Source organism: Centroberyx gerrardi, chromosome 7 (assembly GCF_048128805.1).
Source record: "Centroberyx gerrardi isolate f3 chromosome 7, fCenGer3.hap1.cur.20231027, whole genome shotgun sequence".
NCBI classification, from domain to species: Eukaryota; Metazoa; Chordata; class Actinopteri; order Beryciformes; family Berycidae; genus Centroberyx; species Centroberyx gerrardi.
In genome coordinates, this window is record NC_136003.1 from 32,552,643 (window position 1) to 32,575,591 (window position 22,949).

Below are 22,949 nucleotides of genomic sequence, written 5' to 3' on the forward strand. Positions count from 1 at the left end.
CTTACAAATCTTGTTATACCCATGATGACATAGCTGGTAGGCCTGTCCTGTCAGGTAGTGTGTGTGTGTGTGTGTGTGTGTGTGTGTGTGTGTTGCTCTACTTTCAGCCCCGCCCAGATACCCATCCATCTTTTGATATGCACCGGTCTGACAGCCACATCACCATTCAGGTGTGGCGTGGCTCTGTGAGGCAGAAGAGCTCTTATTGTCAGAGGAGAGTTTGACGTTGAAGGGACGTTCATGGGGAGAAAAACCTTTTTACGTGATTTTTGTTTCTTTAAAGGAGAACTTTGAGAGGATTTTTTTTTTATATTTTGCAGCCCTACATTTGCATCTGGCAGAAAATTAAGCGAATTTCCAGCGGACTTTTGGGAGGATCAGTTTGATTCAGGCGTCAGGCCAAGGCTGGATACTGAAAAGCAGGCGTGTTTGTGTAAGTTGCATGAATTGTTTAGTGATTTTGTCACCAAGACTTCCCCGTCAGGTTTTCAAATACCTCATCCTATGGTATGTACTAGTCTTCGGTACATTGTCTTCAGTATTACCACTTGTTGTTGTAGTCATCCGCTGTTACATTAATGTTCAGGGGACTTTATCCATTTGGATGAAGCCGTCTCTGGATACATTTAGTTTTTCGGGCTGAGTTTCAGTGAAATGCATAGAAAATGAAGCTCAACATATCTAGATTTTTTTTCCATTTGATGTGATGTTGCAGCGTCTTGGGTTTGAATATTTCTCTGAGTATCAGCAGCTGCAGCTTCAGTGAAGCGCTGGAAGGAGCAGATGCAGAATATGTATGTGATGTTGTTGTACAGTGTGGGGAATTTTGTTTTTTCTAACTTTGTAGCTATGTAAGAGGAAATATATAAGGGGTAAATTGGAGTTCAAGGGGTTAAGAAGTTTCATGTTGATGCAGAGTTGCTGTTCTGGCTTGGTGACGTTGTGCCAATTTTCATCTTAACAGGCTTTTTCAAACGCAAGTTGTACTGGGTAATTTAGGACTTTTATTATCCACAAAAGTGACAGTAGAAAAAGAACTCCCATGCTGCTACTCTGACCCTGCCAGTAGATGTTGTGGTGATCTGTTTATCCTTCTAGCTCTGAGGTGCAAAACCTCCCAGTTGTCTTGAACACACCATCATGTGATAATGGCGGCCGGCCATTGCCAACAAACTGCCGTCTGAATCTGGTCTGACTTCTCTAAACCTTTTGACTTGAATTTCAACAAGGAGTACTTCCTCTTATAGGCTGCTTTTACCTGTAGACTTGGAATTGCCAGTGGGTTTACGTGTGTGTGTGTGTGTGTGTGTGTGTGTGTGTGTGTGTGTGTGTGTGTGTGTGTGTGTGTGTGTGTGTGTGTGTGTGTGTGTGTGTGTGTGTGTGTGTGTGTGTGTGTGTGTGAGAGGGGGGATGGGGTGGAGGGTTCTTCCAGAGGAGCAGGAAGAGCCACCAGACATGAAATGGGCCAACTGTCAAGCATGGTTTCATGTGACTTTTCTGGTTGCAATGGTAAATACACACATGTGTCTGTCTTAGCAGATAAGACATATAGTCAAATTCATACTGGGGATCATACTCATCCACCCCCCCCCCCCCCCCCACCCCACCCCACCCCACCCCACCCCACATGACAGTAGAATCAAGCCAAACTTGATAATGCATTGTAAAAAGATTTTAAAAAATCATTGCCACCCATGGAAAGATTTCAAGCTTTCTGAGTTCTTAAAAAGCTGAGATAAGAGATCGGGAGATTTTGGAAAAGAAACGCTGATACTGGCTGCATGAGTTTTTCAAATCGTTTTAAAATGTGACTATTTTGTAATTCAAGCACTCAACATAGTGCATAACATCACGAATCAGTGTTTTCTCGGCATACAGAACTGTAAGTTTGCATTAAGCAGGTTGCGCTTTGTGTTTTGACCTCTGCAGTGCCGTGTGCCTTGCCATGAGACACAACCTGTCCTGAAGGCCCTTTGACTTCCTGCAACGTTTACTTTGTCGAATCGCGCCGATGGACCCTCAGGTGTGCCCGCCCCCTCTGAGCAGCAGCCAATCGGTGATCAGCGGCCTGGACAAATCGCCGGCAAGCGGATTCAAACCTGGCCACTCACGGAGCAGCAGCACCGGCTCCTCCAAGTATTCAAAACAGGTAAGAAAGTACCATACATATACTGTACATATACATATACATATACATATACACACACAGTCCTGTGTACTGACTGTACAGACTATTGGCAAGATAGGTTTAGTAAGAATATGGAAAAATATAAATGTAGTCAATTCTTAAATACTCCACACAGGCTGTATAGTTGTATATTTATCCGTATTTACTGTATTTTGTACCATTCCAACTCATGTGCAAAGTAGGAAGGAGATAATGTTTTCATCTCTCTCTCTGTCTGTTCGCAAGAAATCTGAAGAAGATACAAAGCTTTGTCTGAAATCTGTTGAACGGATTGCTCTCACCTCAAGGATCAGTTTCATTTTTGGTGATGATCTGGGATTTTCACCATTAGATGAATTTATTTTTTAACCATAACTACTACGCCGTGTTCATGTGCTGATGGGAAATCGAACCGGTGACTGGTTTTAAGTTCGACATTATTGTTGTTTTACAGCATTATGTTTTTTTCCCCCTGATGTCTAAAACACAAAAGACTAACTGTGTGTGTGTGTGTGTGTGTTATCCTGTGTGTGTGTGTGTGTGTGTCAGTCTCGTCACTGGGAGGTGATGGACGACCTGCAGCAGATGGACCTGTGTTCGGTTCCCGGCTCGTCTCTGGACCTCAGCATCCCGGGGATCTGCGAGGGCTACCTGATGAAGAGGAGGAAGTACCCGCTCAAAGGCTGGCACAAGGTGAGCGCAGGAGGGATGGGATTTTAACCGTATGATATTATGGCACGATTAAAAAAAAAAATCATATTAAACGTAGAGGTGCGCCGATAGTATCTGCAGTATCGAAATCTGCGCCGATCGGCTCCCGAACACTCGGGTCGGCAAGCGGAGCTTCTCGATAGCGATGCTTTAATAAAAATCCTCTTCCATTGGGATGAAAAATGTCGCCGGTGTGGAGAGAAGCAGCTCCCTCAGACCAGAACCATACAGGAAGTGATGCCATTCAGCCTTCAAAATAAAAGTGTAAAATGTCATTATCACTTTGGAAAGTAATATTGATGTAACTATATGGTCTGAACAGGATATTTTTTTTTAGGGGAAAACAACACTATTGCCATTCACTATAGAGTCCCCCTTAAATATATTCTCTAAGTTACTTCATATTACTGAAATTTTGAGTGAAAAGTGTTATTTTATTCTGGCTGGCTTGACACTGGTAGGCAAACCAACATGAAAATGCTGAAATGCCTTTGTTTGGGGAAAAATAACATTCTGTTCATAGTTATCATTTTCTTTTACGTGATTGAGGATTGCTGCACACATTTCAGTGCATGTTTTGCTCAAATGAACAGTGGTGGAAGAAGTACTCAGATCTTTTACTTAAGTAAAAGTAGAAATACCACAGTATAAAAATACTCTGTTACAAGTAAAAGTCCTGCATTCAAAATGTTAGTTAAGTAAAAGTACAAAAGTATTAGCATCAAAATGTACTTAAAGCAACAAAAGTAAAAGTACTCATTATGCAGAATGGCCCATTTCAGAACAATACAGTATATATTATATTATTGAATTATAATTATTGATGCATTAATGTGTAAGCATCAATTTAATGTTGCAGCTGGAAAAGGTGGGGCTGATTTCCACTACTTTATATACTGCTGGGTAGCTTACAGTAATCTATAATAATACATCACAATTTATTAGTTGATTATATTTTGTATTAATAATCTGAATCTGCAAAGTAACTTAAGTTATCAAATAAAGGTAGTGGAGTAAAAAGTACAATATTTCCCTCTGAAATGTAGTGGAGTGGAAGTATAAAGTAGCATAAAATGGTAATACTCAAGTAAAGTACAAGTACCTCAAAATTGTACAGTATTCAAGTAAATGTACTTAGTTACTTTGCACCTCTGCAAATGAAGCACTTGTTCCTAATAGGATAGTACTAGGCAGCATGAATGAATGATTGTAAATTGAGTGGTACTCAGATCGGTTCAGAAAAATTGGCATCGATGCACCTCGTAATTAAAACAGCTCTGTAGAAACTGAATTGAACTGATACCAGAAAGATATTTAGGTCTTGATTTCACGAAATGAAGAAGTTCTCGACTGCGGACGACGTCCCGGCTTTGGTTCTGTTTCCACGGGTTTTCAGCGTCTGTTCAGCTAAATGTTTTCTGTGTGAGATTTGGCGGCTTTTACCCGCTGCCTGTTCACTGGACGGCCTGAGGTCTTCTTCCTGTTTCCCTCCTAATGCTTCTAATGCTGTGATTGGTCCTTTTCAGAGATACTTCCTGCTGGAGAAGGGAATCCTCAAGTACTCCAAGACGCAGCAAGATGTAAGCGTTCAGCAAAAATGCAACCTTTTTCCTTAAGGGACCCCTATTCTATCACTGAGTAAATGGACGACCCCTGACGATATTTTATGGATATTTCATATTATATTCAATGCATAACAATAACAGCACAGAACAACTGATAACTGTACAATTAACCCAAAAAGTGAACGCAATAACTGCAAGAAGTTTGTGTAAAACGAGCAATTTGGATGAATATTGAGCAGATTATGTGAATATTGCATCAGAGATTAGTTTTCCTGATATTTTTAGGAACGTTTCATACAATTCTCTGTATTTTTTATTTTTAACTATCATACTTATTATGCTTATTTCGGACAAATTCAGTGTTTTCTTCTCCCTGACGCTCAGCCGTTGTTCTATTAGCTCTTTGGTTGTTTTAACTGTGTACTTTTCTAATGCAGGACGAGGCTGTTTAGCAGAGAGTGAATATAGCTTGTGTTCATGTCTTCAACCGCGCCCTTATCCTCGTTTATATCTTAAAAAACATCTAAACTTTAAAAATAACAACTACATTTAGTTCTTTTCTTCACAGAAATTAATAAAATGCTGAGATATACTGTAGATATATATTTTTTTTAAAGTTTTCTCACACCCCTTAAAACCAAGAAGGCCTTGCGACCCCCCGTGAAGCTTTGACGACCCCTAGTGGGGGTCGGGACCCCCAGGTTGGGAACCAGTGCTCTAACCCATTCATACCCTATCCACTAACCCTAACTTAACCCTAAAACCAAGTCCCAACCCTAAAACAGACCGAAATGACCTCACTTCACAAAAATGTTCTCACTCTGAAGGTTTAAAACTCTAGAAATTGGTTCTCACAAAGATGGAAGTACAGAACACACACACACACACACACACACACACACACACACACACACACAGCAGTAGCAGACCGCAGGTTTAAAAGCTGTTCTGCCGTTGTGTTCAGATCCAGAGAGGGAAGCTGCACGGCTCTCTGGACGTCAGCCTGGCTGTCATGTCCATCAACAAGAAATCCAAACGCATCGACCTGGACGGCGGGGACAACCTCTACCACATCAAGGTACCTGCACCGCACGCTGCTCAACCCGGGGCACGGGGACCTGGAGGGACCGCAGGGTTATGATTCAAGGAATTAAATATACTTCTAATGCACAAATTGGAAACCTCCACCTGTTAACACAAAGTGTGGTGGCAGCTCGGTGTTCCAGCTACTTCCTGGTCTGTGGATGTTGGTTGATGCTTGTTCTTCTTCTACCGTACTATCTGGTGTACGAGCGCACACTGGATTTTTTGACTTTCTTTAGACGCTTTAGTTGAGTCACTTCAGGATTTAGTCTATAAATTTGTGGAAACCTTGAAGCAACAATCAATACTGAACCTTTGTTTGTCAGAGTCACAAGACAACAAGACACTGTCAAGAGTTGAAGAGTTTTGTTGCAAAACTATATTTCTAGTTTGGGAGGAAAATCATGACCTGCAGCTCATCATTCACTGTTTGTAAAATCTAGGGGATCCAGATATTAAAAAAAATCATGTAAATTGTACTAGAATTTAAATTTTTTGCTGATAAGAATAGGTGTCATGTTTGTTTTTTTGCGTCTCCAAACTTTTCGGTCTTTCTCTCGCCTGCGGTAAACCCAGCCTAACCTTTTTTATCGGTTTCTCTCATTCTTCTTCCTCTTTTCCTCCGTTCCTTTGTGTCTCCTTGTCGTCCACTTCCTCTCTCCTCCCTCCTTCCCTCCCTGTTAGACCAAGAGCCACGATCTCTTCTACATCTGGCTGACCAAGCTGTGCGCCCATCGTGTCTTTAAGAAGAACGAGGCGATGAGCGTCCATCATGGCGTCCTCCACGCTCTCTCCATGGGTCAGAACACGCTGCCGGCCATGGCCAGTCTAGCCCAGAAAAACAAAACGACGGTCAGTAGAGCTCAGAGCGGCGGCGACATTTTCACATTTTAAAAAGCTCTAACTCAACAGTGATCCAACCAACATCCAGTTCATAAAGCTTTTCCATCTGCTGTTCTAAACAGCCGGTGTCTGGTCGCTCTTTCCTGGGGAAAAATCCTCTGCCGCACAGGAAGTGATGTGTTTTACATGTCTGGTTTGTTTGGAATCAACAGAAGAAGAAGAACTGGGTAGTTAGCATGAGCAGTGATAGCCACCATGGCTGAACAGACAAAGAAAAGAGAAACTCAAACTGCATCAACAGGAAATCCAAGCTCCGCCCACACTGTTTGACAAGTGTTCAGAAATCTGTGATGTATGTTTTCCAGGAAGTAAAAATAGTGAGATTTTGATATAAGAATACAAGAAAATAAAAAAGTTGTACAATTTTTATTTTGCCGTTTTTATTATTAAATAGCTGTATATTATGACACTGAAAACTAGCTGAAAGGTGAAAAAGTCATTTTTAGTTTCCTTGACTTTAACTGCGATCTGATTTGGTTCTCCAGCTGCCACACTATGCCAGCTCGGCGTCGGTGTACCAGGCGGAGCTGGGCAGCCCCGCCCCGACCGTCGCCTCCCACCCCGGGGTGACCAGCAAGGTGTCGGCCTGGCTGCAGCAGACGCACGACGCCGACGCCACCTCGCAGGGTGAGACCCGCCGCAGCGGCAACACGTCTTCTCTGTTGATACACGGGACTGCAGACTGTAGGCAGCTGCAGAGCCACTCTGCTTTTAACAGATCTCATTTTGTTAAAAGCTAATTTGTTATAGTGAAGAATAATGTTGAGCTGCAGAGTGATATTTCATCATACTGAACACCTACAAAAATCTTCAAATCCAGTCAAGAAATTAAAGTCTGGAAAAAAAGGAAAATTATAATCATACATTGAGTTGATCTATGACAGACAGGAACAGCCACAAACGGAGCTAGAAACATCCCGAAGGCTCAGGAGTTATTTATGCGTCCTCTTAATTTCTGACCTTTGACCCCTGACCCCTCTTCCTCAGATCTGGCTCGCTGTCAGCTGGAGCTGACCGAACTGGCCCAGCTTATCCAGCGACTCCATTGGCTGGAAGGAGGCCTGCCAATCACAAACACAGACCTGGAGCTGCGAATCAGCATGCAGGTGAGCGCTCCCTCTCAGCCAATCCCTGCTCTGCACCAGTAGAGGAGAAAAAAGTTGGTTGTTTTCCGCCTGGCAACAACTTTAGACGGTTATTAAAAGAACACATGTGTTGTTTACTTCACTGCAGCAAACATCTTAATCCAGTGTTTAGTCTTAAAATCATATATATTTTTTTTAATTAACCGAAAAAGGAAAAAGTGAAAGAGAATTTCACTTGGGCTCAATCCAAATCGATATTTCAAGACTTTTGTTTATCTTTATGCATTTATTTGGCTGTTTATTTAGGTATTTATTTGTAATAAATGTATTTATTTGTTTTTAGGGAAGGTACGATTTTTAATAGAGATTATATGACTTTACTGCATATGTGCTGATGTTAAAGTTGTTCTGTTTGAGATGTTAATTATTTTCCTTTTTCATATTTATTTCTACCACCACTCTGAAAGTAATGGTGTATATATAAATAGACAGTACACTACACACATCAGTCTGCATCTAGACATTCAGCAGCAGAATGAACGCTTGTTGTGTTGCATTCATTCATTTTTTTCCAGGTCTTTCACTGAAGCTGTGTGTCTGCTCTTTGTTTCAGAACCTTTCCCTGGAGAAACCCAAGAAGAAGGCCGGTAAAGTGTTTGGTCACTCCAGGACTTTGTCCCGGGTCGAGGCCATGGGGGGAATGGTAGGACCGGTAGGACTGCTGCCACACTTCCAGATGCTATCAGCACGCTGCACGCCGCATTAAATAACTCCTCCTCTTTCTCTTCTTCTCCTCTCTAGTTCACCTCCAGCCACCTGAGCACCAACAACACTCCTGGTCATCTGGGGGCGTCGGTGCAGTCGATCCCAGACTACGTCTACTCCCAGCTGTCCAACCCCCAGGTCTCCTCCCCCGAGGCCAAGAAGCTCCACCAGGACATCTGTGCGGTTTCCCAGCGCGGTACGGCCGCTAACGCTTTGCCACATCTTGACGTTTTGATGGACGCTTTTATTCAAAACTCCTTGCAAAATGTCTGACTGCTTTCATAGTAGTTTTAGCAAAGGACTGGGCGATATGGTCGAAATCATTATCATGATAATCATAAGGCTTTGTCTCTATCGATATATATCACAATATGGATCACATGTTAAATAATCAATTTAATGTTCATCCCATTGAACCGAATGGTAATATTAGATGTCAGTGATGTCAAACAAAACTGAAATTTTCTAATTATATTCCTTGAAATGTTTCATACCTCATTTTTTATAATAGTAATAATAATAATAATAATAATAAGCTTTCTTTATAGAGCACTTATCAAAGTCACAAAGTGCATTACAATAGTCTAGACATGAAGAGATGAATGCCTTGTATAATGGTCTTAAAATGTAATTAATTTAATTTTTAATTGAATTCAAATGGAACAGGTCTATCCTGTGTGATACTGCTAAGTTGATAAAAACATGACTGGACTAGTCGTGTGATGTGCCGTTAAAAATGCAAGTTGGCATCAAACAGGACTCCAAGATTTAGTGTTCAGTGTTAAGGTTCAGTGGTGAGGTTCAATAAAATGTGCTTGTTATCATCAGTTTAGACAGCAGAGTTGTATGTCATGACCCCCAAATCACCAGATCACGACAATGTGATTCCACTGAAGACAAATGAAGATAAATGATAATATTGGATTACCGCCCAGCTCTGTTTAAGCAGCACGCTCTGCATTTACATTTCACATTTTAGGCTTTTAGCTGATTCTCTTAAGGGCCGGACACACCGACACGTTGTTTGTTCGTATACGCAGCTTTCAACGAGAGATTTCCATTGTCTGCACATTACTGATGCTGCGTCCGTCTCCGTCAGATTTCCATCCGTTTTGACCAACAGAAAGTTCATCCACGTTTTACATTTTTTTTCATTCATTCACCATCTGTTCAGACAGTTAGAGTCGAGGAGGGGTTTCTGGGGGAAAAGTGCAGCTGTAACTAAGCATGTTGTTGTACGACTCAAAGAATTACAGAAACAAAGGTAAAACGAGAGAAAGCCTGGCAAGAGTGTTGGTTTAGGTTAGCCAGGTCGTTTTTTTTTAGTTTTTTTTAATTGAATTGCTACTGTTTTACCTTTTTAACAGATTAGCTAACCAGGGATCTCGCTAACATTACATTAGGTACACATGCTGTTGGTTCTCATCAATCCAACAGACAGAAATCAGTCTGTAAAAAATTCTTTCTGTTTTCTGACAGATCAGTTTACCCATAGCGACCTGTAGCCAGTTCATTGATGCAGGGGGGAAAATAATATCTCCTGTGTCCCTAAAGTGTGTGTGTGTATGTATATGAACATATTTCTTTACTTGTTATTAATGTAGTGTGTGTATTGTGTTCCAGTGCATACTTCTCTGAAGTCCGTCCATGAGGTTTTGAACCTGGAGAGAGAGCGGCTGCGGCAGGTGTGGACCGGGCCGGACCTGAGGCACAACACCTCACAGCAGCTCGCTACGCTCTGCAGCACGCTGTCTGAGGTAACACACACACACGCACACACACACACACACACACACAGCTAGCTGCACTCTGCAGCACACACTCTCAAGAAATACTGATGTTTAAATAAAACCATTTTTTTTAGGCTGCTCTTTAATCACTGCCACATAAAAATGGTTTCTAAAAATTTCAAGGAAACACAGAATACCCAGAATGCCTAACACTGGTCAGATTTACTGACATTGATTATTGGCACAAAATATTGGTATTGGCCTTTAAAAACTGCCAGCGCTCGCTGTGTGTTGCTGCTGTTCTGTGTGAAACTGTTGAGCAGGTTTGGGCTGTTTCGGGCTCAGGGAGGACAGGAGCAAGTCATCGCGGGCGTGGCTTGTTTCCTAGGTGACTGGGAACACACCCCAAGTCTTTCTCTCTCTTTGACATTGGCGTTTACATTCATGCCCACACACACACACACACACACACACACACACACAAATAAGAGAATAATCTCTGTCACACACTGAAACTGAGCATTCATGCTGTCAAAAGCGGCTTGTCCAGTGATCCTTTCTTGTCTGGCGTTGTGTGACGTTTCCTCCCAGCTGCCTGCTTGTTTTCATCCATGTTGTTGACTGAATGTCTGCTTTCACCAACGGGACGTCAGTTTATCTTGGTTTTCCCTTGGTTTGATTTTGGGGTTTAAATTGTTGGCGGTGTTGTGGCAGCTGGCTGTGACCAGGCGTTCACACTGTAAGCAACACAATCACCAAATGGACCGAAATCCGTTCATTTCCTCTAGAAACTCGGTCGAACTTTTTGTCCGTCATCGGCTGTCGACAGCCAATCAGATTTTGTGCCCTCTTGTGTCCGTACTGATGTGATTTTAGTTTCATGAATAATAGTTTCACTTGGCAAGTGCAAAATAGACTGTTGCATCCATCGTTGGGGTCGACGCTAAGCTCTGAAGTCTTTTATATTGAGCTTTTCATATTGAAACGTTATGAAAGGTGATACCAGGGAAGCAAAAATACAGGATTTGCCTGTTGAAAACTTTGTAGCTGCAGACCTACATAGATGCAATCAGTCAGAATAGAGCGACCCATCGACCAAGTTGCTCAGTGTGAACGTCCTGGAGTCTGCATGCTATTCTGATAAGTTCATTTTCTTTCTGTGTCCATGTGTCTTGCATGGCTGGTGTGTGTGTGCCTGTGTATGTGCATGCATTTGTCTGTGTGTGTGTGTGTGTGTGTGTGTGTGTTTAGTTTGACGTGCAGTCTCGTCTGACCAAAGTCCACTCCCTCTCCCTGTCCTCTGAGTCTACTGAGGAATCCTTCTGCACCGTCCGACAGGACCAGGTGTGTACACACTCTGCACTCTGTGTGTGTGTGTGTGTATGAGCATGTTTGTATTTGTGTGCATGTCCCTTTCTGGATCAAACAACCTCAAGATGTTGCTTTCATTCATTTACATTCACTTGGATCTTTAGTCCAAGACTCAAAATCTTGACATCATGTTGTGCGGCAAGAAGCAGCTGTTCTTGATCCGATGTGATGGTTTCCTCCAGTTTTCATGTTAATAAATGTCCATTTTGCTCCACTATATTGCAGCTTGATATAACCCAACAGTGATCCAACCAATCCATGAAAACTTTTACATTTGCTGTTCTAAACACCAAAAAAAAAAAAAAAAAAATCCAAGTGATCTCTGGGAAGTGCAGTGCAGAAACACCACAGCAATGAGTCAAACTCTCAGATTACCACTTAAACTTTCAAGTTAAGGCTGATGCATGGACCAAACAAATCCAATAAATAACCTTGTATGCTACAGCACTGTGACCTTATGTTAGCATTTGCATGTTTCTCAGCTCTGGTCCAGTTGCCACATTTCACAGTTTTGTAAAAGCTGCTGGAGGAAACCATGGCAACAAAACCCACGTTTGACCAGACACTTCTTGCCGCTTCTTGCTTCTTTCTTCTTGTATGTTAAGATTTCCTCTAAGTTTATGAATGGCTCGTGTTCAAGATTCAAGATGCAAGCAAATCAATATGATATAAAATCAATGACGGCGACATCTTGAGGCTGTTCAGGCCACTGTCGCGCCATTTCAGTGGACGCCTTTATCCCAAGAGCCTGACACAAGCGTGAGTGTAGAATTGCACCCCTAACCCAGGCAGCGGTGCCTTGCTCCACCCATTGAGCTACAAATGAACACATACATGTGTATATTTCCGTGTGTGTTGAGGTGAGAGTGAGGTGTATGTTGGACCTGCTGTTGGGTGTGTGTTGAATTTTTTGTGTGTGTCTTGCCTGTGTATCTGAAATGCTGCATGCGCTTGTTGGCTAATGACCAGTTTTCTTCCTCTGTAGCATTAAAAAGACAAACTCCTCATTTAAAAAGTGAAATGCGAACCACAAATCTTCCTCTCCTCTCCTTTCCCCACTTCGTTCCCCCCCTCCTCTGCTCTCCCTCGCCAGACGACGCCCTCTATGGGTCGTCACAGCCGTCGCACGCCCTCGGTGGCCGACTCCATGGCCGAGTATTTCGACGCCAGCGAGGTCATCGTGTGCGAGAGCTCGTCGGAGGCCGAGGCGTCGGACGAGTCGGGCCTGAGCGACGTCACCACCACCAGCAACTCCGAGCCCGACGAGGGACACGGTGAGCGGGGGCTCTTTAATTTTACAAGTGAGGAGCGACGCCTACTTTCTCTCAAAATGAACAAAATGAAACTAAATGTCACTTTCTAAAGGATAGCAGTGAACTTGTGTCTTTGGCTGACTAAATGAGACACTACAGACGGTTCCTCCAACCCATAGGCCACACTATGGCCACACATATATTGTAATACAACAATTTTACTCTTAAAAACAATGGAAATGCTCATAGCAATCCCCATGCACAAACAGGGCACATTAATACATTATAATATAAATCATAGAAGACATAAACATGATTTGTAAGGCATGTACACATAGTGCATGAAATGCTAAATATTTTTCAGCAATGAGGAATGTTCATTTTGACATTAGCACATGTACTTCTCAGATTATCCAACGTTCAGTACCCAATCTAATGCTTTTAATTGGTTTGAGGCCCATTTCCCTGGCAGAAATGAGCAAATTACACCAAATGGCCATTGTTTTTGCTTGAATAATAAGATTATTGGAAAAAAAAACACGGCTTACCCGGCCCCACTCCCCCCATCCCCTGCGATATTTTAGTGGAACAACATCGCTATATTACATTCTGGATATCGCCCAAGCCTAATGGTTTTAGGTTTGGGCTAACAGACCAAGACCAACCTGACCCAAGTCAAATCTGGTTCAGGTATTTGCAGGGGAAATGTGACTGACTGACACTCTCCTCTCCCTCCTCAGCATCTGCCACCCTGAAGTACCGGGACAGTGTGTCCAGTGCTCCGGACAAACCGAGCCCAGCACCCGCTGACACCGGTAACACCGCCGCTAGTGTGCTCCTGGATGAACTGTTGTCTAATTTATGTAGTGATTGAGTGCAGAATGTACAGGGTCTGTTTCCTGGGCACTGTTGGGTCGCTTTTTATGTGCAACACAAAGTCCACCACCCTCTTCTCTCCTGTAATGACAGTATGTTAGAACAGGTGTCGGAGTTATTAGTTTAGAAACAGAAAAGGTTCACATCATCGCTACAGAACGACCCTTTTTTTTGGTGTCCTATACTGTAATTCATGCAATAAATGAGTGCTGTCAGTACCATTGGCGTTTTAATTATACAAACATTTCTTAGATTTCTTTTTGACTAAAACTTCAATGGGAGAAACCAAAGAATGACAGTTTTTCCGAGTGCAAGTTAGCTAACTGGCTAACCTTGGACAACAAAGAAGGAATATTTTTTCCTAGAAAACGCACTATGGCTAAATTGCATTTCTTTAGTTAGTAGCAAGAGCACTAGGCATCATCTCTTACTCTTTACCTTTTTCACTGGGCTTCGGTCCTAATGTTGCTTAGCCAGAAAAACTGTTGTTCTTTGGCTCCGCCCACTGAGGTTTAACTCAGTGTGATTATTTCTGCCTCCAAGAAAAGTCTGAAGAACTAAAACTCCAAACTGCCATCTGCAGGCTCTCAACATGCAAGATAAACTCCCCTCTGGGCTGCTGTGTGGTATATTCTATTCTTTAAATTCCATTTGATTCTATTCAGTTCTACTCATTTCTCTCCGTTTGCCTGATCCAGGGCGTCGTACCGTCCTCCCCGCCCCGGGAGCAGACAACAGCCATATTGGCATCATGACCATCTTGTATAACAACATCGGCAAGGACCTGTCCAGAGTCTCCATGCCGGCCGCTCTCAACGAGCCGGTGTGTCTCCTGCAGAGGCTCAGCGAGGAGCTGGAGTACCCAGAGCTGCTGGACATCGCCAACCGCACCGACGACCCGTACGAGAGAATGGTAAGTAGGCCGCGGTTCGGTTTAATCGGATGCTCACCGGCCGGAACTGAGGTGACTGATCTGGGGCCGACATGAGAAAAGTTCCGTAGTTTCAGTTCATCAGTTTAAAGAGTAACTAAACACTAAATCTGTGTAAAGCCTGACATCTATCTGCTATTGGCTGATCTTTGGTGCCAGGTGACACCTGTTGTACCAAAGATGGCACCAAAGATCAGCTAATGGCAGATGCCAATTTCAGTAGCATGCTTTTTACCACTAGATGTCAGGCTTTACACAGATTTGGGTTTGGTGTTAAATTACTCTTTAAGTTTATTGCGATCCCCATGAGCTGGTACCAAGGTGACAGATATTCTTCCTGTCCTTGACCCAAAAACAGACAAGTTAAAAAGTATTTGACCCACATTGATTTTTCCTCATTTTCACATATTTTCCACATTGAAGTTGGTCAGAGGTTTTTATGTGTTGTAGCGGTTTATGCTTCCAAAGTTTATTGCTTCCACTGTAAATCAAGTGTAAACCTCAATGTCCTTATACTAGTGTAGGCAAAGTGTTGTAAGTCCACAATAATAATGCGCTAATACTTAACGAAAATTGTACTGCCATTGTAGTTTTACAGTAACACTTAGTAATATCGATCACCAATTAATCAGTACATAAACTTCCCTCAGTGGTGTTTCCAGTGAGTTTTAGAAATGTATTGAAATGACAAATAACTAATAAATTATCTCAGGTAACCAAAAATCATTCATTTAATTTAAGTTATAATACAACTGATACAATGGATGCCTTAACATGTCTTTAATCAAAGATTAAATAATGTACATAATGTACAAAATTAGGAAATTAACTAATCACCAATTTGTAATATCTTACTTATCCGTTAAATGATAAATATGAAATAATTAATAATTGACCATTTACTAGTGATTTATTACAAAGTGCTACCAGTTTCACCTCATTCTGCATCCCTCCAAGAAAGCATTGCCTTTTAAATCTGCTGATGACTGAAAGCCATGTGTTTTCTCCCAGGTTTACGTGGCGGCGTTCTCCATCTCTGGGTACGCCTGGGCGTCCTGGAGGAACCGCTACAAACCCTTCAACCCTGTTCTGGGAGAAACGTACGAGAGCCACCGAGAAGACCGCGGCTTCCGCTACGTCAGCGAGCAGGTAACCAGTTCACTTCAACAGGCTTCAGAGGGAGAGAGAGAGAGAGAGGGAGGTATAGAAATGTGTCGGCAAAGCATCAAGATGAAGGTTCGGCCTGCTTGTGTTTCGATGCCTGGGCAGCGGAGGATCAGGGCTGTATGGGGTTCTCCACAGACCTTTGGATTAATAAGGACCTTAACTTTTTTTTGTCTACGGGAAACAGCGACTGGTAATTAGGCCTGTGTTGATATGAAAAGTCTATAGGACGATTACCTTGGCCAAAATTATCTCTATGCGATATTATTGTGATAATTATTAATAAGATGAAGACCTTAAATCCTGTACTGTAATATGCTTTAATTGCTTAAAAACTAATTTATCACATCAATCACAAGACACAAGACAGCCTCAAAACAAAGTCTGCGGTTATTACGGTGGTCATGGTAATAAAAACTAGGGCCAGTGTTATAACCGTTATTGTTTTTTTACCGCAATATATAGTAATACCAGTTATTGTCCCATCCCCACTGGTAATATCCTACTGTTCTCTCTGAAGACTGAGAGTTTGACTGACACGGTAAAAATAAAGTTCCCGTAGAAGCTGGACCTTGTTTTGGTTTCTGTTCCTCTTCCTTAGAGTGTCTTGTAAGATCAGTAAAATGTCGATTCTGTAGATGAGAGAGTTTCCCCGTAAACTTGAATTTTTTTGTAATTCCTGGTTTCGATCAGATCCCTTCCTGGGTCTGGAAAGTATTGGAAAACTGATCTCCGCCCTTCCAACAGTTTCCAGATCTTTTTAAAAGGAAGGAAAAACACAAGAAAGTTTAAGGAGAAATTCTCCGCCACTCCAGTGTTCTGAGAGAGACTGTTCACCATTAATTGGGCTAAAAGTGGTCGCCAAGAGATTAGAGAAGTGGTGCTGTCACCAGGAGGTCGCTGGTTTGAATCCCTAGACCAGCTGTATGGAACTGAATGAATGTGAAGCAGGGCGTCACTGGAAAAGAGGCAGGAGCTCAATCAAGCTTCTATGGATAAATAAAGCTTAAAGATATGTGATTATTATTATTACCCTCTAGTCAAAGGCATAAAACTGTGAGCAATAAATCTGTATTGTTCGAAGGCGATACTTGAACACGGATAAAGTTCAGGAACCCTGTTGTGTTTTCAGGTTAGCCATCACCCGCCCATCTCAGCCTGCCACGCAGAGTCAGAGAACTTCACTTTCTGGCAAGGTAGGACCGGTCTGCTACTGATCAGTACTGCATCCCCCTGTTCGAGTGAGTCAGATGTGACTAACTGACTGTCTGTCTGTCTGTCTGTCTGTCTGTCTGTCTGTCTGTCTGTCTGTCTGCTCACAGATCAGAGATGGAAGAACAAGTTCTGGGGGAAATCAGTGGAGATCATCTCTTCCGGCCAGGTCAACGTCACCCTGCCCAAGTGAGCCGCCATTAATACAGTACTAACAGCTAAAACTACTAGTTATACAATACTAACGACTAGAGTTGGGGCAATATATCGAAATTCAGTACATCACAATACAAAAAAGTGACAATATGTAGAAAATTGAATCATGATATTAGCTATTTTTTAATTCTGCTGTAGTAATTTCAAATGAGACGCTTGACCATCAGTTTCACAAGCTCTCCGTCCAAATTACATTATTTACACAAAGTAAAGACATTTTTAAATTGTTTACATTCTAGCAGCCAATGGCATCGCTAGAAAGATTTGTGGCTCAGAAATAAACAGAATTCTGCACAGTCAGAGTTTGTTGTCACTGAACTTTTATTGATCACATCGTGTCCTGGTTGTGTTGAATCCTGAACTTCATGTCACGTTTTGAATCGTATCCTGAGATAAGCAGATCATCCATCACTAGTAATGACAGACAAGTAACTTCTTACTACAATACTGCAAATAACAGATAGTGATACAACCACATCAATTAATACTAACAACTAGTTATACAATACTGCTATTAACAACTACTTAAACCATACTAACATCTACTAATAACTAGTTATATAGCACTAACAACTACTAACGACTGGAAATACAATGCTGCAATTAACAACTAGTCATACAATAGTACTAAGAAATACTGGCAACTAGTGTTAAAATACTACCAGCTAGTACCATCATCAGCCATATATCAATCAGCTGAACTGACAAGTAATGATTGCATTAACGGTGTGTGTGTGTGTGTGTGTGTAGGTACGGCGATCACTATGAGTGGAACAAGGTGGTGACGTGTATCCACAATGTGCTGAGTCAGCAGCGCTGGATGGAGCACTACGGCGAGGTGGTGATCAGAAACGCACAGAGCGACATCTGCACCTGCAAGATCACCTTCGTCAAGGTCAGGACACACACACACACACACACACACACTCTAACAGTATAAAAACCAAATGCCCTCAAGGATAGAAAGATGAGGGAAAATCCTCCAAAGTTGAGGACGTTTTGCCGCTTCTCACTTCTCTTTAAATTAGGGGTTAAATTAGGATTTGGGTTTAGGGCCAAGATTGGAATTAAGATTAGGTTTAGACTCTCTGTCGGGAAATGTCTGCTCTGCTTGCCAAACACATTTCCCCTCAGTAATGTTTTGATTGATTGATCTCTTTGTGCAGTAAGCCTGATGTCCAGGGAGATTCCTCCTCCTCATCTTCCTCTTCCTCTGTCAATCTAACCCTCCTCCTCCTCCCTATCCTCCAGTCTCGGTACTGGAGTTCAGACAACAGTAAGAACGAGGTGCAGGGCGTGGTTCTGGACCGGGCCGGAGAGGTGGTCCATCGCTTCGGAGGTCTCTGGCACGAGGGCATCTTCTGCGACACGCTCCCCACCCCACAATGCATCTGGAAACCCAGTGAGTCCCTCCTTTTCCAGCCTGGCCTGTGTTTTGTTAGGTCACCATTCACATAAGTTCTTCACTTTTTTTTTTTTAATTCAGCGGTTTAATATGAGCATGGCAAGTTCAAACACAACTTCCGCTGCCACTCATCTGTTTCCATACAGAAGAGAAGAGCGTCCCGTCCCCGGTTGTAGATTCTCCCTGTTTGTCCAAATTAAATTCTGCTGTCGGTACGGTCACTGGTGGGAAACCTTCTCCACACCAGAAGTGACCAATCCTACGGAAGCCCTTTGAGGACATGTATTCATACATTGTGTTGACACCGTTTTCCTGTGATAACAAGTTAATTTTTATTTATTTACATTTTATTATTTATGTTATTATCTCGAGACAACAGTTTAATTTTCCAGAGATCATCAGCATATTATTCAAAAGCCAAATGTTGCAGTCGGCCTACCTGTTGGGCATCTTCAGTCAGTCGGCATATCATCATGTCAAGTGTAAAGAGGAGATTAATTCATTATCTCAGGAAAACAAAGTATTATTTTCTCGACATAACAAGATAATTACTCTATATCTGCCCTCAGTGGGTTTCTGTACGATCCAAACTGAAGAGGGAAATCCAAAAGTGTCTCCAAAACTTTCTCTTTCTCTTTTACAAGGTTCCTGGGTAAATAAAATTTCAAGCTTCTACCTCTCGCTGCCATTTGGAGGCACCGACGTGCAAAGCCGAAACATTACAATCATCTTTTTTTTTTTTTTTCCAATATTGTGTGCATCTTTCCTACACTCAAGATTTCTCCCATGACCCAAGTCTTAAAGGTGTGATGTCATTTCCTGTTTAGACGTGCAGCCTGACGACCACTTCCAGTACTACGGCTTCTCGCGTTACGCCAGAGAGCTGAACGAACTGACGCCTGACCTGAAGGCCGTCCTCCCTCCTACTGACACACGCTTCAGACCAGACCAGAGGTACACACACACACACACACACACACACACACACACATACACCATACCACTGTCCTGTGACTGCAGCCATGCATAACTTTATATTATGTCAATAATAAATCAACTAGTCAAGTTTCACCCTCATTTTGTCTACATGTGATGCAGCTACAGCTATCTGTCATCTGATTGGACGCTATGAATGCATAATTATAGCATTGACAGATGAAACGACTACTTCTTGCCAATGTCTCTGGTGGTTAATATGAAAGATGGAAATTTGGTTTCTCAGCAGCAAACTTGCTTGTTGACCAGTTGTTTAATTCCTGTCGTCTTTCCCTCGCTCCATCAGGATCCTGGAGGAGGGGAAGGTAGCGGAGGCAGATAAAAAGAAGGATGAGGTGGAGGAGAAGCAGAGGGAGAGGAGGAAGGAGCTGGCCAAGAGAGGGGAGGAGCACATCCCGAGGTTCTTCAGGTGAGGAGATAACCTGCTCTCAGCTCTCATTGGCTTTAAAGAAAACCTGATCTTTCTTCCGTAATTTGACGTTTTTTCGGCTGAAACGGAGCAGTGGGGAGGAACATAAAGTAATAACTAATAATAATAATAACTTTATTTATATAGCACCTTTTAAAAACAGAGTTTACAAAGTGCTTTGACAGACAAAATAAAAGCAGAATACTCAAATTATGAATTTAAAAGGCAATAAAACAATAATACACAGGGATCGTAGGATGAAAACCAAGATAAACAGTAAAATAGAATAAAAGTAAGATAGAATTAAGACAGAGTTAAGATAAAAGATGTAAAAAGACAATAGAAAGATGATAAAAAGCCGATAACAGATAAAAAGATAGCATCACATGAAGTGGGGAGGGATCGGGGAAATTCTTTGTGCATAATCATGAGCCTTATAAATTCTGGATTCTTCAAAATGAATAAATTCCAGCCACCAGGATGCAACCATGGTGTCTTAGGAAAAGGAAACGGGGTTTTCAGGACTCATTTAAGCAATATTTTAGTTAGTAAATGCTACCTCTACTGAATCTCTACTGAGTTTATTTTCATAGGATCAGTGCAACATCAGTAAGGACATTGTCTGCATTGCAATGCATCTTCACCACTAACTTTGACAGCCGGCATTCATTTTGACAGTGCTATTAATGTGATGCTGCTGCTTTTGAATTCATTTTTTATACAGGCAGTTCACTTCCAGAAAAACGTGTAAATGAGTCAGTTTACAGAAATGCAGTCCATGTCAGTCCATGCACTTGATATTTAGTATTTATTGTTTTCTCGGGGATGCAGTAGCCTGCTATGCTAGCCAGTAACGGTTTTCTCTGTCCGTCTGTGTTGTCAGGAAAACTCTGGACGAGGCCGGCAGGGAAGTGTGGCTGTACAACGGGACCTACTGGAAGCTCCGCGAGGAACCGGGCTTCGCCAACACTGAAAACCTGGACCTGTGGTAGAACGCTGCACCTAGCTTAATGCTAAGGCTAACTTAAACTAGCCATGAGCTAACCATGTGGTGATGTGGGATGTATATAGGATAGTATACCCTTTTGTTGGCAAAAATTATTAAATGTATCCTCCTTGTTTGGGCTGTGGTGAGAATGTATGGGGGGAAACAATTTACTAACTGTGCAGTTACTATTGGTTAACCTAGTAGTCAGCCTAGTTTATCGGCTAGCTTGTAGCCATGCCACTAAACATATTCTGTTTTAATCTGGAGGCTAACGAAGCTTTAAAGCTGAACAATCTCATGTTAATAGAGGCTGCCGAAACCTAGTTAGCCAATCCAGTAAACCATGCGGTCATAAAGCCCAGTGACTCAACAGAGGTTCAGTTCTTACTATATAAGAACTTTATTATAGCTAGGATGTAGAGGAGGAGAGTGGCATTTTAAAAGCATAGATGAACCTCTCATTGGGTTTTTTGTCCCATATAGAGGGGCGGTGCCACTAGGGAACAAATGAAGACTGATTTAGGCCAAGTTGGGTATCTTTCAGTCTGTGATATTCCCTGCTGCCTTTACCTCTCAACACTCCTTCCCCATGATGGAAACCTTAAATCTAATATGTTATATAAAATAAAAAAGAAATATAAAAAAAGAAATCTCAACTTGAATTCCAGTTTTTAAACCCATAACTCTGCGTTTTACAAAATTCTGGATGCTCCAAAAATTTCCCCAGTCAGGATTTGGCCCCTCGCTGTATGTATTTACCAGTTTACTGCACAAGTGTCTTAAAATTGTTTTTTGAGCGACAGTAATGTCACATCACATTATGTATTTTTGTCAGTTTTAACATGTCTATATAAATATTTAAACATTTTTACTTTGTCAGCTTTTATGATAGTTTTGATTAATTCAAAACAGATTTGTGTCAAAAGCTCACTTCGTGAAGAGGGATAGATAACGCGAGAAGGGCTAATTCTGAAGACCGCTTGGTGTTTGTGGGGAATATAAAAGGTAAACTGGTGCTGTCCTGCTTTCTTTTTCAGTGGGTCTTACTGTATAAACTTGTGTTGTCAAATCGGTGCGTATTTTATTTTATGTGGTTAAATTGTGGCACATTGGTGACACTTTGGTTTTCAGTGACACTACATTAGCCTGGCTGCTTCCTCTCCTGCCGGTATGAACTGTGTGTGGTTTTATATCCAGAATGAATTGACAGGTGAGGCTTCTGTCTTTTGGACCTTTATGCTTTCAGTTGATACAATGAAGTATTTTCTATTGATGTTTCAACGATGGATTTTGAGGAAAAGAGACTATTGTTAACTTCCAGTGAATTGTCTGTTGTTGTATTTTTTGTTTCTTATTTGGTCTTGTTTCAAATAAAAGGAGAAATAAAAATCAGTGTGTCCTGCCACTTCTTCAACTTATTCAGTTTTTAAAGGTTCATATCCTCCGCTCTCCAGAGTTTTATTTTGTGTCTTTCTGTCCATTCAAAGCTGTGTGTGTGGTGTCATGAACCAAAAACACTCTCAATCCATTTCTCCACGTTCATTTTCCAGCATCTCTCTGAGCCTTACCAAGAACAGGCCGTTTCTGTCGCCGTGTCTTTAAGGCTCATTAATATTAACGACCCCTCTGTTCCGATTGGCTAACCATTTCAAGAGTGAAACGTGAGACGCCGCGGCCCGGCGGCTACAGGTAGGGAAAACTCTCCGGTAATAAACAACGACAACCGCTCGACCGCTTTGAAAAAAACACTTTGTTAGTCTATTATTTCTTACAGAAATGATAATGAGCGAACCTTTGTGACGCCACAAAGTTACGGAAGTCCAAACGGCTCGTTTAGAGGCTCGCTTTTCTAATATGGATTGTGTGGATTTAGTTGGCGACCGTGCGTTTTGATACTTTCACCATGTTTAGATAGACCATCCAACTCCTTTATCATCACAGAGGCAAGGGGAGTCCCGCTTTACACCATATGGGACCTTTAAGTTTGATTTGGGCCTAATAATTTGAACGTGGTCCATCTCAAACTGAGCGGGTCCGATCCTAACTAAATCCAGAAATTACTTCTAACTTTGTTACACCAATAACTGCATTTTTTAAAATAATAATTAAAGCCATTAAG

At 41.9% G+C, this 22,949-nt stretch overlaps 2 protein-coding genes across 4 annotated transcripts in view; one reads left to right on the forward strand and one right to left on the reverse strand.

Annotated features, from left to right (window-relative positions):
• The window catches only part of LOC139911338 (uncharacterized), a 279,947-nt gene that overhangs the window by 138,626 nt on the left and 118,372 nt on the right, over window positions 1-22,949 (reverse strand). The gene's annotated exons all lie outside the window — the stretch shown is intronic.
• Window positions 306-22,212, forward strand: LOC139911341 (oxysterol-binding protein-related protein 7-like). Of its 3 annotated transcripts, none has more exons than XM_078284776.1 (23): window positions 306-433; window positions 1,930-2,149; window positions 2,717-2,860; window positions 4,405-4,458; window positions 5,408-5,521; window positions 6,211-6,378; window positions 6,915-7,056; window positions 7,417-7,535; window positions 8,128-8,217; window positions 8,316-8,475; window positions 9,903-10,036; window positions 11,261-11,353; window positions 12,474-12,681; window positions 13,374-13,448; window positions 14,208-14,422; window positions 15,452-15,589; window positions 16,737-16,800; window positions 16,927-17,005; window positions 17,783-17,927; window positions 18,284-18,434; window positions 19,265-19,391; window positions 19,720-19,842; window positions 20,726-22,212. In XM_078284776.1, the coding sequence occupies exons 2-23, from the start codon at window positions 2,012-2,014 to the stop codon at window positions 20,832-20,834; spliced, it is 2,790 nt and encodes a 929-aa protein (XP_078140902.1). In that variant the 5' UTR covers window positions 306-433; window positions 1,930-2,011; the 3' UTR covers window positions 20,835-22,212. The 3 variants fall into 3 exon arrangements, with proteins under 3 accessions (XP_078140902.1, XP_071754955.2, XP_071754956.2); XM_071898854.2 differs by having other exon boundaries at window positions 12,474-12,654; XM_071898855.2 differs by lacking the exon at window positions 11,261-11,353 and having other exon boundaries at window positions 12,474-12,654.

Bases quoted from the DNA above. Each gene is read 5' to 3' on its own strand.
- LOC139911341 (XM_078284776.1), top strand. From the start codon at position 2,012: ATGGACCCTCAGGTGTGCCCGCCCCCTCTGAGCAGCAGCCAATCGGTG. The intron at 7,536-8,127 runs GTGAGCGCTCCC...TCTTTGTTTCAG, and splicing joins AGCTGCGAATCAGCATGCAG to AACCTTTCCCTGGAGAAACC. The intron at 16,801-16,926 runs GTAGGACCGGTC...GTCTGCTCACAG, and splicing joins GAACTTCACTTTCTGGCAAG to ATCAGAGATGGAAGAACAAG.